Genomic DNA, 16538 nt, shown 5'->3' with positions numbered 1-16538 from the left:
AACTCTATTCATCTGGGTCAAACGTGACGCAAGTGCGTGACGCATAGTCCATTTTAGAAAATCCAGTGGTTTTCTCTCTTCGTGACATCATCGGCACATGATCATTGAAAATTCCAAAATGGAGGGCAGTGGAAACGAAGCAGGAGCAGGAGCTGGTGGAGCTTTTGGTGCTGGTAAAGCAGGGGCTCCGTTTGATCCCCTTGCATTTATCAAAAAACCTCAAGTAATTCTTAGGGTTGTTAGCTGGGTAGGTGTTCTGTGTGTCCTACAGCCCCATATATCTATCTGCAGTGCATGAACGCAACCGGTAGGAGATACACATACACTCAATCAGTACACAGTGCACCGCCACCATGTAACTCATAACTGTACATATTACATCACATATGTTGTAATGTACACACAGAGTTGTTCACATCAATGTGCAGACTACCTTGTACATTTTGTTATGGTAACAAATATTTTTCTCCATGTTAAATTCAATCTATTGAATGTACAGTGCTTGATTGATGTCAACTCTAGAGATCTATCGCCATACAATACTATAGCAATACAAGTACGACACTTAAGAAGATGGCCCGGAAGTGGCGATGGTACAGTTTAGAGTAGACTATGGGAGACTGCTAAAATTTGGGATTGGAAAAACGATTGCATCCTCGCTTTGCCAGTTGGCAAATTACAGTCTCCCATTGTCTAAACCGTACCGTCGCCACTTCCGTACCAGCTTTTAGTGCCGTATGCCAATCCGGGTAATGACAAATGTCACAATTCTTCTCCTTGATAATGTTTTTCAACTCATTTTCAACCATTTCATTTCTTTTTCAGCTCTTCTCTGTCATAGTATTTGGTTGCATATCGGCAGGAGGAACGTATGAAGGTGTTTGTCTCTACAATAAGGACACAAACGCTTGTAACTATGGCATGGGAATAGGTGTTCTTGCATTTATCGGCTGTATAGCCTTCCTTGTAGTGGATGCCTTGTTCGATAATATGAGCAGTGTACAACATAGGAAATATGCTGTCATTGGAGACATGGGATTTTCTGGTGAGTAAAATCAATCTGTACATCTGTTGCTTTTACACAGGCTTGACACGACCAAACTATCTTATAAGTTGCGCTGTGTCCAACCACTGTCTCAAGACAACTAAGATGTTACAAACTTCATGTGATGTCAAATTTTAAAAAGGTTTCGAAGTATGTACAGAAATAAATTGTGTCGTCATCACTTTAATTCAGTATCATTCAGTAAGATTAATTTTCCTAAATCTCCCTCAAAAATGAATAATTTGTTATTCTTCAGGTCTTTGGACATTCCTCTGGTTTGTGGGTTTCTGTTATTTGACCAACAAATGGGCGAGCACAGACAAGGTTTGGGTGGATACACAAACAGAAATGGGAAGGAATAATGTCCAGGCTGCTATTGCATTTTCATTCTTTTCCATCTGCTCATGGGTAAGTTCAGACATATCATCATTTTCTTACATGTACATGTAGCTCGGCTGGGTACTCAAATGATTTCAACCTGAGCGTATGACTGTAAAATTGTGTGTAGGAGGAGAGGTGAAGGACCAGATCATGGAGGATGCAAGATAGTTGACATCTTTGTCAGCTATTTAGTAAAACTTAGATCTCAGAAAGTACACCATTGAAACTGATAAATACTGAGGTCAAATTGAATGGAATTAGAGTACATAGACCACATTCTGGACTTGGTGTCCGATGACTTAAAAACATATGAGTTTGCTTAAGGACGTTCCCAGCTGTTTACCTGGCAGGTTACAGGAGACAGGAAGGTTACTGCTTGTGTGCTGGCAATGTTTTAGAAACTTGAACCTCACTCAGTTCACGCTGTTGACGTGGTTTTTATGAAAAATGGACCAAATGTAATGTTCACTGGTGCTGTGGCTGGTGCCATCTATTTCATTGCATATCCTGCCTCAGTCTTCAAGGCTACATGTACACAGTTGGATTGTGTTCTCCAAATCCACACATGTCAACACATGGACTGTCCTCATCCAATCGCCATACACGCCATAAAGTAGTGTGAAATTCTACACTCAATCCTATTGATTTCAGCCACGCTAGCTATATTGATTGGAAACCTGGCGTCTGTAGTGTAATCGGGTCTCAATCCATGTTTGGATCATTTCTAATTAGTGGGACTGATCTCCTGCATGATCATACAAGCTGTCTCATTCTCATTTTCCCCCTCTGACCAGGTCTGGTCTGCACTCAATACCCTGAGACCGAGTACAACAAAATGGCGACCTACAATGTATACTGAGAAACTCCATACTAGCGTTTGCAAGTCTTTTAAAGCTCACTAGGTTATTTTGTAACTTGTTACTTGCTGGAGAAAGATGTAAGGTTGCATAAGCGTAGACCAAGAGGAAAAGCACTTTTCCACTGTGGAATTTTTTCAAAGTTTATTGTAGCAACAGCAAAATATAATTTCACATCGTGAGTTCCAGGGAGACTCTGTAGCTGTTTTCAGGCATACATGTACATGTATCACCAGAAAGGTAGCTTTGACATAGTTCAGTTGTTCAGACTCTATTCACAATGTAACAGTAATTGATCAACTAATATTGAACCAGTATCGGACTTGAATATTATAGCAATAGATTGCATCATGAGTAGGTCTTGTGCACACAAGATAAGTGTCTCCCTTTGTATCTATTACATATATATAGTAGAGTGGATTTGTGTGATTTCAATGCCATTGTTGACATTGTCCATGGTGTGGTGGCTGACCAGGGCTTACTATCGGGTTACGACTTTCGATCATTCATTTGCCCAATTTGTTGATAGATGTGACACTGACAAATCATGAAAAATGTGATGATAATAATATCAATGACGATACCCCATCAGGAATATCACCTCCATGCAATCATACATCCTGCACTAGGCATAAATAATGTGTTCAGCACAGTTTATCATAATTTACCTCGAGGTAATAATTCCTCTGTAATGATCTACAAGATCATCAGGAGAATCATCAATACTTTCAAATCTGACATGAAATATTTGGTGTCAATTAGAACACTGTACAAGTTTCACCTGATTAGATGGCTACATGCGAGAGAAGCTTTCAGGGCCACAGCATCACCATGGAGACAGCGATCCTGCAGTGTTCACACCCGAGTTAGAAACTCATCTTCGCTCGCGGTGAATGAACTACTTTCGTGGAATGGAAGAAGCTAATAGGATTCGAAATGTTGTACTTGTAGATGATGTAGAGAGGCGCTGAGGGAGTGAAAGGCAGTGGGGAAGCCAATGGAAGCAAAAATCCACCCCTCGGCCATGAATGCAAAATTAGCCACTTCGGATTGAAACCATTCTCATTATATTCTGACAGTTGGGCAAACACTGTAGCTTTATAGTATTACATTGGAGTAGTCTGATCGTTCCCTTGAGTCCATCTCTGTTGACAAACCCATTCATTTTCACTCGATGTGTATCTTGTCGGTCAGTCAGCTATTTCCTTGTTTTTTGTTGTTGACTGTATAGAAGAATCACATGGGTTGGGCTTTTTCTGGAGATGGATTTCTTGTGTGAATTTCTTCAGCCAGTTCTTTTTAATGCAAGTCTCCATTATCTAAATGATAATTGTCAGTAACAGAGGATGCATTATAGAGAGAGCAGGACCATTCTAACGACTTGCTTCTTTGGATAATTTTAATCAGGGTACATGTACATGCACTCAGAGCATTTTCTCAGCCATTTCTCGCTGGTTAACATCTATGGTATTCTGCCTTTCATGTGTGCGAATTACTATTACCCGGTAGTATATCACTCTCACTTTGTTATAATTATTGATGTGAATGGTCATAATTGGTCTATTCAATACATTGTTAGTGTAACTTATACCTGCTTATTGGATTTTAAGATGGCTTTTGATATTTCATGAGATGTTATGTAAAGTGTTGCACAATGTATGGCACTTTACCCTCAAAAATCAATGTTGTTTGCACGTCGGCCTGTGATTGATTACGCATGCTGCTCGCTGCTTCCAATACAATAAAAACAGACTTGAAGGCATTCTGCATCCAGGGTGGGTTAATTAATTTGCAGTCTGTAACTTTATATTTTGGGTGCCAGAAAAAATCTTGCTTTAATTGTGTAGCCTATGCCTCTTTTAACTATAGCAAAAGCAAGAGGGAATAATGTCCTCCTGGCAAAAGATCATTGCTAAAAATAAGCCCATCCCTGACATTTTACCCAGAATAGATCTCTGCAAGTGAGAAGGTCATATATTTTTTGGCAGGTGGAGTTATCAAGATCCTTCCCCCATTTAGATTTGAACTATGTTTGGTTCCTTCAGTAACCCTACGCGAGTCTCTCCAGTGCTCTTGAGTCTTAGTCCATAAAGTCCCTCTCTTTGCATATTCCCCTTTCATCTCACCTTCAAGAGTTAACTGTTCAGTCAAGTCGTTTGATCGAGACCCGCACCGAGTGCCTGGTACTTTTGAGAACAGACATCAAACAAAAAGCAAGTGTGGGTGTAGCTTGTCTCAAAATAGGACTGTATTATTTTCACATCTCCTCTGGTGATATTGGGGACTTGTTTGTTGCGAGAAATCAATAAGGTAGCAGCTAACTTGTTGGCTTTTGTTCTTTAACAAAGCTGATAGTGATATTCATCCTGTGGGTTTTCGTTCTGAATGTTACAAAGAGCGGCTTACAATTACACACTGTGAACACTGATTATTCCAATGTGATAAAAATCTTATGACATTTCATTAGTTTTGAGTAGCTCTCTACAGATCGTATGCTATGATTCTGGTGACTTAGTACCTGCTAATCATTTGCCTGTGGTTCAGACAAAGATTGGCATTCTTAAAGACATTTAAAAAACAACTCTTGTGATCTTTGCAAACAAATGTACATGTTCAAGCCAATAAGAACAGCTAAAAACTGCACAAGAATGGTCTATGGTAATGCATATGAGCATACAGTGAATAGTATCAAACGTGGGTCTCTCCGTTCTTGATGGCCTTGAATTGATGAATCATAAATCATCCATGGCAGTATCGATTGATGGAGATTGGTGAAAACACAATTTCATCTTGGCTATGAATTGAACGGATGTGAATGGTTGGTTGCATTGTATCGACCTCTTCAGTTACCATGGCTGTCAGATCAAAAGCCTCCACAAAGATACAGGCCAGTGAGCTAGTCTTTGTCAGAGCTTCTTGCCCCATTTCCATGAATATCAAAATGAATTATGAATTGATTGGGTCATTTATAGAAGAGTTTGCTACCATTCTATCTTCTTTCAGATTGCCTTACATGGCGAAGACTTGTTACAAATGACAAATTTCCATTGTCCCGAGATGGATTGCAGCTGCTGCACACATCTTTACTGTCTCATTGGTCACATTAACATCCAAACACTTGGACCGTGACTTTTTATGGGGACTTGTAAACACCTCATCTGAATTGCGAGCCACCTCTGTCAGCTGAGACACATTGTTGCTGTCCTCGTGCATGGTGCTTGTATGTCACACCAAACTCTCATGATGGAGAAAACATCCTGAGAGGATTAGATGGTGGATCCTTGTATTGATCGAGATCATCCCGTGTCCACTTGGACACTCATACCTATCTCTACAGCCCATGTACATCCCTTGTTCGTCAGCACCAACAGTAGAAGCGAGGTGTGTTGGCAAGGAAAGAAGGTCGTATCTCTGTCATAGATGGCATTTTCTTTTCGATTGTGACCAAGCTGTTGAGCCCCAGTTTGAGTTGGTGTTGGTCCACTGCGGAAAAAAATGGACTCATAGAATGCCTGGGTGGTCATCATCATCATCTCATTCTTGCCTGCAGTTGATTTTGATGATTTGCCATTTGGTTAACAGTTGCTTCCAATTGGGTTCCATCTGCCAGCCTGTCTTGTCAAGATCTAAGCTCAACTACACTGCTTGTTCCTTCTGAAGTTGTTCCCTTTCCATTTGACATTTACAGATAGCGATTGGCATAATTGAAAATCTCTGAACTACTGGCATTCACCTGCTTTTAATCCCTGAATCGATTAGATGGCAGTTGAAGCAGAAAATGATCTTTTTCAATTTGCGTTCAAGGATTCTCAAGACAGATGTTGCTTGAAAAGAGCCATTCGTTTTATGTTCTTTACCAAAAGAGATATTGTCAAATCTACTGAAGTTAAGTGACTGTTTGAGTATCTTCTAAAATACTGGTATCCTGGTTTGAATTTCAGTCGACCTATTCTTGTTGAAGTTGTCCTTGTTCCATCTCTGAAGTAACTGGAGCAATGGTTTCACTCCAAGACACATTGAAGAGACTGCCATCCTTTCCATGAGGACAAGAAACGTGATTAGAATATTGATTTATCTGTCGTTGATTATGATGATATGAAATGCCGTACACTGAACTGTATGGCGTCAATTTAGAGTCCTACCCTGCGGCTGTTATCGCTCCAATCAGCTTCATGCGTGCTTGGATTTGTCAATCTTGCATCTTTGCTGTCTGTGTAGCTGTGGTGATGCGGGTCTGGTCTTTGTCTTTATCTGTCAAGTAGAAAACCGAAGAGTCGGTCTGGAGTGGACCATTTGAATGGGTGGTGGTGCTACTATCGGTCATGAGTTTGAATCCAAGCAAATTTCTTTCCTTTGCATGCTTTTTGGCTAGAAGACCGTTAGCAATTAGCAAGTCAACATTTGCTGTGGTTGACTTGTCTTTTTATTTCTGAGTCCACGGCAATAGCTTCATCTATAGGTTTACAAGCTACAGCGATAAATCACACTGCTTGTGTACATGTAAATTGTATGTAACTCAAAAGTTTGTGCTGATATTTGTACCAACTGTGTATTTAAAGCTGCTGCAGTCAGATATAAATCAATCTTCTTTGAAATCTACACATTTATTTCATAGTGCAGGGCTTAGTGTTTGGTTTGTGAATTTGAAAATCAATGGTACAGATTGATTGCACCTGCTATAAACTATAGATCCTGACATAGTTTACCAGACATACAGTACATGTACACAAATATGGTCATTAATAGATTACATCGATTCAGTTTGAAACACAATACATGCATTTCAAAATAAATCTGCATTTCTCAGGCAAGAAGCTGCTCTTCAAAAATCATTTGCCAATCATGTTTTCTGAGTATTATTTGCTCAGTTATTGTATTGGAATGCAGTCCACTATGGCGCTAGTTACAATTATTGCCTTTTCTTGCTGTATTGATTACGAGGTAAGGAATTCATCGGAATTCATCACCCAATTCAAAGATATCATGCTTTCCCTATTGTTGGTGTTATGTTCACTTTATCATGAAATCGCTAAATGTCAGTTGTCCAATTATATAATCATAAAAACGTTACTCTGACAACAGTAAGGCTACGTGCTTGTGTTGTGAGTGTAAAATGGTAATCTCAGTCCATCCATCACTCATTTATGGATTTTCATTGATTCATTTGTTTCCTGTGCATTTGATTTGAAGCAAATGGGTGATTTCCTCATGGTGATTGCTTGCCTGTAGCTTGGGTAGGTGAAATCATAAACCCGGGTTCCCAGCTACAAGAACTGGCCCATTCGTAGTTCCCAGTTCTTCGGTTCGTTGCAAAACGGCACTTTAATTATTTGAAAAAACCTGCTTTCCAAAGAGGCAATTGCCTCTGTCACCTCCATGACTTTCTAGCCCTGGTAATGCATTAGCATGTATCACAGCAATTTGAAGGTGGTCCAGTTCTAAACCCCAGGAATTATCTGAAACTTGTGTAACATATGTTTTGTCCGCAATGCAACGACACCCGTCCTTGACAATATCAGCAATTCTCGCTGCCAATACCATCCAGCAGTGGTCGTACATTCGCGCTGTAATGTAAGCAGAAGCTAGTGTAGATTGACTATGATCTTGTACATGTAGCAAATCACCACCGGATCAATATGATTTATATGTAGGAATAAGATCACAAAGAATGCAATCCATTCATAGATTTCTTCTATCACGCGTTGGTACTGGTGAAAATTCCACCATAGAGCAGCATGCCACAAAGCTTTGGTTGACTTTGGCACTTTGACTAAATATCTGAGTTCAGCCATGTCTTGTAGTTGTTGGCTTCCATTGCTGGTTGAGACGAGCATGGCTGTTGGTCAAACCGAGGAGGCTACGTTTCTAGCATTGGCGAAACTTTGGTTCCCTGTACCTTCTCTGACATCCAAAACCCTTGACTCAACTATCTGCTGTCACTGTGCTAGTGTCATGTTTCTTGTCTTGCTACCACAACGATTGAAACGAATCATCATAAAGAAGTAATGTTTATGTATGATAAGCTCATCTTGCTCAGGGCCCATCTTTTTCTCGTTCCAATGATGAGATATAAGGCATTCATAACGCTGCTGGTTCATCATGCAAGCGAATGTCACCACTTTGGTCACTGACAGACATCAAAATAATGTCTTTATATAGATTCTCGTTGCCATGGTTATTCGAGAGGATTTGCTGGCTGAGTGAGAACCTTGAGTGTAAAAGGTGAAATGGCGACCAGGGTAGGTTCGGTGCGATGATGTGGGTGACATATCTGCACATACTGTTTTCTAACATTGCCATTTATATTCATCTCCTGCTCAAGTCGAACATCTTATGTAAATAATGAATTTTGTGTACATGTACGATTTCAATCAAATGTCTCTGATGCCAATGTCGGTATCTTCATATATACTACATGCTAGCTTGATTTTAGAATCCCAAGGCTGAACTTGACATGATGAAGGCAAGATATGAGCTCTCTTGGCAATGCATCCAGTTCCTTCCTCCCTCATCCGGAGTTCTTTAGTCAAGCATTCCTCCCATTGTGACTCAATGTGTTGGTTTATTATAATTAGTCAATACTTGACGGTTGATTTCAACATGGTGGCCTTGAAATCTGCCAGTGTCAATATACTTGGCACACATAGCGTGATGGAATCATCACTTGGGGCTGTCGTTGTAGAACAAGATAGTCGCGCTTGTGTGGAGCTAATATTCATCTCCGCTCATCACATCCTAAACCAAAGCAGTTACAATGCTCATTTGGTGGTCATGATGGTCATTAACTGCGGAAGTGATATTGGACTCTGCTGGAGTGTGGGAACGATATTGTTTCCTATCATCATGCTAGACTTATTGGAGTGTGCCGTTCTCTAGCCTGTAGTGTGGTGATATGATATCTTAGCAATAATGTCGTTTAGTTTGGTTTATAGCTGAATCTGATATACAGCAGCTCACAATCATAAAGGTTGAGCCATTATTGCACAGTCAGGAATATACACCTGTTTCTATCTTATATGGCATCTAATAGCTATTGGATTTATCTTTATGAGGCCTCTCTGATCTTTTCTCATTAGCTTCCATGGCCTGATGCCAAACCTCTCCAAACAGCATCTCCAATACGGCGTATGTTGTGACATCATGCAGAGGACATGAAAATTAGTTTTAGTTAGAACAAGAGACTCGTTTGTTATTTTCTCTTGGAAACGATACACCATCAGGCGGGCTTTACTTACCCAATATTGATAAAATAATTGGAGAAATCTTGTCGACACTACTGAGGTTTCCAGCAAAGGATTTTCTACGCTTTGACGTCATGGGTGGTTATTTTTGATCAACAGTTCCAATGATATCTTGTTGCGACGAATATCACTTAAGTCCCTGTACCTGTATTCCACCTCTTGGGGTTCATTCTTAATGCGAGAAGATGGTGTTTCATTGATTTTGCCTGTGTCGTCTCGTGTTGCAGATGGTGGTATCAGATAAAGTGCCGTGTTTGGCTTCTTTGTGTTGATGCAGGAGAGACATTCAGATGAGAAGGAATACTTTTGGAGCGCTTTGATGATAATCAGAGTTGCATTGGTGGGGTATTGAACCAGGTTCTGTTGTAGAGAAAAGAATGTGTTTAGCTGGTTGGATGTGATGTTGGGTGGCACTCTATCTTTCATCTCAACAGTAGTTTATTAGAACTGCTGATATCCATTATAGTCCAGCTACAGTGATGACGTATGAAATTGCTCAATAAGATAATGAATTCAACTTGTTTCTAACCAACTCTTATGTCTTATCTTTTCAGGCTGGTTTGACTGTCCTTGCCGTCATGCGATATAGACAAGGATCAGCTGCCGCATTTGCCCCCAGCTACGAGCCTGACCCAAATGCTCAGCAGTCAGCCCCCTACTCCTCCTACCCAGGGCCTGACAGTTCTGACCCCTACCAGCAACCACCATTTTCACAGCCTGCCCCGCAGCAAGGAGGGCCGGAATATCAGCCACCTACTTACTAACTGACACCTGATTAGAAATTATTGTCTGATAAATAAATGATGTGTAAGTATACAATGATGTATCAGTAGAAAAAGCCAATTTTGAATATGTCGAAAAAGTTACATTTCACAAGCTTCATTGATGTACAAGATCTCAGGTCCACGATATGTAACTCTAAACCGCCATGGATTGTTTTTTCATTTGATTGGAATCGTACAGATAACCAAAAAAACATAACCTTGTGTTGTACTTCAAAGTTGTCTTTTTGTCCCTTGGTTTTAAAAGCGGGAGTTGGTGCTGAACAAAAGGTTTGACCCTTTGGCAGCACGGCGCTCTTTAGGATATTTTATTAATTAGGAATGACAATACTTTATTCTCATCTTTCAGCCTGAATCAAGTCTGGATAAAACGAACTATGAATGCAACGTGTGGGTCAAATAAGAACAAGAACAAACTGAATGAGGCAACATCTCGTTCAGGGATACAGCGCCGCCTGGTGGCCAGTGACATTTAGCATCACTGGTTAGGACTTGGAAAGACACATTCTTACGGCTTTGCTGTTACAATGAACTGATTGGCTAAATGATGATATCTTTATGGTGTTGTAAATCACTTGGTTTTGCATCAGTTTTATTCTCTGGAAAACTTGCAGAAATGGAACATTTGCCGGTACACTCACCTAGAAAATTGCCGTAATTTAGAGGAGGCAGTCTGACAATGAGGTGGTGAAATAAAAATGATGCATAATGAAGTGATGATGCAGTGCTTTGTTGTAAATAATGATATGCATGGCTAACATCAGGTGTATGATATGCGCAGAACAATTTCATCAAAGAAAACCACTATTGAATCTTTAGGACATCATAGCCAATCGACTTGAGATAATTTATTTTCATTTGTTTCATTTATTGATTGATTTTATCAGTGAAAATAGCAGAAGCTATTTTGAATATTTGACGATGATAAAAAACAGTTCATCTATGCGTTATTTCACCCCAAATGAGTTGTTACACTACGCCACCCTGCCGTTGAACTTGTTGAAGAACCAGTATATGCAAATCAATGCTCATGTCGTTTAAACATGGTGAAGACACTCAGTTATTGAGTCTAACCAAGAAGGCGAGGACAACATTTCAGTTGCCATATTCGTTAATTGGCCTTGTAATGTCTGTGGCTTATTTTTTTGCAACTTGTGATGCTAAGTGCAAGACCTTGGAACGTCTTACAAACTATTCCCCAAAGCTTCACTAACCATAAGTGGTGGGAATAACATTTAGACATAGCATTAGTTCATAAAGTAATATAATTTGCTTCATATATTCTGGGCAGATTTGCTGAATTGAAACAGGGGGATGATGTGTTGGGACTGAGAATAATGGTTTGGTCAGGTCCAATGGTTAGATGACATGAATGCTCGAATGCTTTGTTGAACGTGGACAGAAAGTCAAGCCAAATCTGGATAAATCGCAACTTCCATTATGCATGCTACAGTTAGTGCTTTTGATCATTCTATGGTACTGATTGAGCTTTGGATAAAAGGGCAGCCCATGTTCGCTACTTTCCAAGTGGTGGTTTCTGAATTTGTCCATCATCTGTTTCAGTGAATCAGAAATATGTTGCCATTGCTGTAGCAGCTGTGTCCAAGCTTCAAGTGACGTGAAGTCACTTAGAATATATGGTCACAGTGATACAATCACTCAGACACTTCATCATTACAAATCAACCACCTGTTCTGATGAGGTGGATTTAGCATGTCGGGTGAAATGACTTGTAGGCCTACTGGTACGTTGATAAGTGTTGTTATGATATACAGCTAGACCAGTGATGCATTCAGTTGCCTCTCTGTCTCCAGCAGATATATATTATTCTTGCTGTCTACTTAATGACTTGATCTATTTCTAAAGTTCATCATTCACATTGCCAACCTATGTCAACATTAATTGCAAGATTTTCTGGGTGACTTTAAGTGTAGGAGCTTCTTCTCAAGTTTATCATTGAAACTTGCATTTCAAGAAATGTTATCATCTACTTCACTCTGAACAGAAGATCAGTGATGAGTTCAGCTTTTCGTGATGGGTTCATATTAGCTTGATTACGTTATAGAGTCCTTTTAACAAATCGACCTGTTAACTTGCAACCTGATTGACAACACCAGGTTGAATAATTGGTTTGAGTTACAAGCCACAGTATCACTCTAAGCAACCATATAATAGATGCACGTGTTGAGACAACACGTTAGATGTAGACCTCTCTCTTTTCATTCCTTCCCTCATAAATAAGCTCACAAGCGTATTTTTGAAGAAATCCCAAAGAGCATGGACTCGAGGGAGTCTGAAAAGAGCCTGAATGTCAAAGAGATTACCACGCTCCTTCTGCTTGAGGAACAATGGAAGGGTCAGATTAAGTTCTCTCGCAGAGGTGCTTTGTCCTTTGGAAAATGTTTGTTAGAACTACGTACTAGTATTGTGGCTGTTCAACTTCTTGGCATTCTAAATACATGTAAGAACTGCATGTATTTGTATCACCAGCTGCACCCGCCAGTTAAAGGTTTGGTCATACACCCTCAGCAAGTTAGGACCTTTGGTTTGCGATTCTTTGAATTGTGTAATTTTTGATGATTTCTGTAAGCAAGCTGTTATGAACCCACTTGTTAGATCATGAGTATAGTGTTGACGTTGTATTGTTTGGTCCATTAGTTAACCTATAGTACTCTTTGACATGCTGTTATTTCTTGTTTCTTTTATAACTAAACAATTATTTAAATAAATTATGTTAAGATGATCTGTAGGTGTATGATGCTAGTTTAATTTATGAGCTATTGTCATCCCCTAAAGCACTGTTAAGGCCCAAAATACCAGTGTGCTATAAAATAAACTATTATTTTCCTGGTAAGTTTGAACGTCCAAGACTTGTTGGTCAGAATATTTTGACATTGATTGTCTCAGGTTGCGTGTTTTAGGGTTGACCTTAGCTCTCTTGATGATAGGCATTGTAGCCATTATATTGAAACATAGTAATCATTTTGTGCTAATATTTTTTGAAAACATTCCATAGCAGTGTCCATGCTAAAATACCCTCCGGAGTATGGCAGAACAGAGCTAACATGGTATCTTTAGTCTGTTTCCAGAATTGATTGATAATCAAATGTAAGCTTCAATCCTCTAACCAACACCAAAATTGTCTGAAAGTTAAAATATTTTGAACCGTTTTAGATATCATGTTGTTACATTCGTCGTGTTGTCTGCTGAGCCATTGGAGACAGACATTTACCCTAATTCATCGCAAAAGTAAAGTTACAAATTCGCAAAACTGTGAAATAAAATGGCTGCGACTATTTCCTGGTTTACAGTGTCTGCCTGTGCAGGTTAGTGATTCTTCCCATTAGACTATTGTGGGATTCCATCTTTTGTTTCATTCAGATCTCTTCTTTATCGGGCCTGGTGGGAGGCAAGAAATGAGGATTAGATACCTAGGGGTACTTTTAACAGTGTTCCCTTATCGCCACACAGCCTTCCACTTGTTCCCATCATTAACAAGTAGCTTCATTCTGTATCCGTCTATGTACTACTTAAGTCTTAACTCTATAACCTATCAGAAACGATCCAAATCTCTAGTCTTAGTATCTGTCCCGTACTAAGTTGGTAATGGATCATGTAAACATTACTGGACAGACTTGTATTGTAATGTGTATCATTGACAACTTGGCAGAACCGTCTGGACAGCTCATAGCGTTACCAAAACAGACTTTACTGTCCAGTGGGTAATTCTGAATGCAGAAAGAGAGGGGCTTGGTCACAGATCACACACATTACTTTACAGACATGAAAAGTAATGTACATAACCTTTACCAGCTTGGATGGGACATAGAAATAGCCAACTGAAATGTCTTTAGGCAATATAGTGTGTCATTGTTGGGTGTCATTTTCAACTACCAGTAGTTGGTTCATGTTTTAGAAAGACGAGTGACTCATGCAATACGTGTAGTTGTGGAGAAAGTGTTTCTCATGGTTTGATATAGCTATTGTAGAGTATTTGTACAACTGGCTTGCTTCTTTAGGCCAAGTCTTGCACCAGAACATGGCAATGCAATCTTGAACTTTATAGGGTTATTCAATAACAACTGCAGGGAGAACCTTCTGATAGGTTGCCAATAATGAAAATCAGACAACATCTTAACATTGCTAACCACAGTGTTACGGTCGTGCACAATGTGTCACGAGATTCTCCCTGTCTTTTCAAAGTGAAGAGAGTAAATTCAAGAATATGCCAGTATCCTAGTCAAGGTTTAAGCCTGGATGAGAAGTCTCAACAAGTCAGAGATACTGTAAAGACAGGAGCTCTTGGGGATCGTTCGTTTGTTTGGCAGGATGAGGACAGACGTAGCCTGTGTGTGTAGAGATTGTGTACACTTGAAAGGCATCGAGCCGTTTCATCTCTAGAATATATGTTTGAAGTAAAGCGAAGGGTTCAAGATCTTTGAATTAGGCTATGGAGAACCCAGATCTTCCCATCTGTAGCAATTCATTTTTCGCTGATAGATTCAACGCACTCTTGTATAACGCTGACGAGCTTGATCAAATTAGGGATTTGAGAATTCATTAACCTAAAATGTGTGTTCATTTGCAGATGGCGAATGATTGAAATGCTGTAGGTTTGGGCTATTCATGTGTGTGGTAGGTTCACTTTGGGAGGTGGTCACTGTGAATATCATCACCCTTGGCCCTTCCGTTGTGATGTTGTCTTGCTTTTCTCTCCCATGACATGCACAAGACTACTGCTCAGATATACTGCACGCTGCATGTATATTTTTGTAGCCGTGCTTGTTAAATAATCATGAATTTCTGCAGGTGTTTTGTATTGTTAAGATAATTCCATATGGTATAAGATGACGCCAGCCTAATCCTGCTACTTAAAGGTGTACTTCAATGCACATGGATGTGTGCTATTCTAAGCTTGAAACCAACTCTGTTTCACCATATGGTTCATGTAACTGCTCAAAATATTTTGACATAGGGTGTTAGTGCTGCCATCTTTTTCTGTATTACATAACCATTGACCTTTACTGGTCCCTGAGGCAGCGATCAATAACTCACAATGAAAGCATGTTTTCTTCTTGATCACACTAATAGGATTCAGACAACTGCTGCACTCTATATCTGATGGCTGAACTACAAGTACAGTCTTCTGGGCTGCTACAAGTATGCTGTGATTGATCAGTTCAAAAACACTCAGTCTGGTTCAACCAATCGAATCTCCCGTTACAATGTCAATCCCGTTCCTCAGACTTGCCCTGTCTTTTCCAATCCATCTGCCACATGTGAACGTGTCCATCAGACTCCCTAACGGCTATGCAGAAACTCTCCTGCAACAGATTTCTGGCTATGTACACCCTTCCTTTATAAGGGGGAGTCTTTTGTAACAAAAATGAAGGTGTACATGCATTTGCTGGCCAATTTTCACTGAGGGTATCGGAAGAAATGTTGGAAGCTGAAAACCTGTTGTATGAGTATTTCTAAACAGCCAGGAGCTATATTTAGATGTACATATATATCAATGTTGCTTGCATATTTGTGTATGATATTTGTGAGGTCAGTTAAAGAGAACTTTAAAAAAACTGTAGTAGACATGTTTTGCTAGAAACAGTGTGTGTAAATATACATAAATGTGTGTGGTTGTGTGTAATTTAGTCATCACCAGAGTTGCCAAACCACGTCGCTGTACATTTTTGGTTGAGGTTGTATAATATATAAGACATTGTTAAGATTGAAGTGTTATCATTTGTTTACGACATTAATAGTCAATTTAGTTATGATGCAAAGTTGTCCTGCATCTAGTTGGACCACAGAATGGTGTGCCTGGATTAGGCTCAAAGATGCTACGAACATAGTCATGAAAATGACTGAAACAATACATTGATACCTCCTGCAGTGCAACACTTTGAAACCTGTTTTGCCATCAAGCTGTAATACTTTCACCATCCAGCCTAATTCTTTCAACTGTCCTGTGGTCCCTGGAGAAAGATGCCCGCCTCTCTAGCCTGTAATATATGCAGTTGTAGATAAATGATTTTTAATAGCAAAGCTTTATTAACAGCAACAATGGCTAGCTACTGTGTGGAGTAGTATTTTGGTTGAGCCCTTGTACATTTGATACCACTAGGCTATAGTAAAATTATTAAATTAGATATTGGAGTAATTTGTGTTACAAAATGGAATAAAGAGACATAGATATGTTATTGTTAACACTGGAAAGTCATCTTTTGCTTTATTT

At 39.6% G+C, this 16538-nt stretch overlaps 1 protein-coding gene across 1 annotated transcript; it reads left to right on the top strand.

Annotated features, from left to right (window-relative positions):
- The first annotated feature begins 94 nt into the window (after nt 1–94).
- Nucleotides 95–16519, top strand: LOC135494641 (synaptogyrin-2-like). Its single transcript, XM_064782797.1, has 5 exons — nt 95–247; nt 826–1045; nt 1302–1453; nt 10079–10331; nt 10656–16519. Exons 1-4 carry the CDS (start codon nt 98–100, stop codon nt 10286–10288), a joined length of 732 nt encoding a protein of 243 aa, XP_064638867.1. The 5' UTR covers nt 95–97; the 3' UTR covers nt 10289–10331; nt 10656–16519.
- The last annotated feature ends 19 nt before the right edge of the window (nt 16520–16538 follow it).

The sequence above is a fragment of the Lineus longissimus genome, chromosome 1 (assembly GCF_910592395.1).
Source record: "Lineus longissimus chromosome 1, tnLinLong1.2, whole genome shotgun sequence".
NCBI lineage: Eukaryota > Metazoa > Nemertea > Pilidiophora > Heteronemertea > Lineidae > Lineus > Lineus longissimus.
This window is presented reverse-complemented; position numbering and strand designations above follow the sequence as displayed.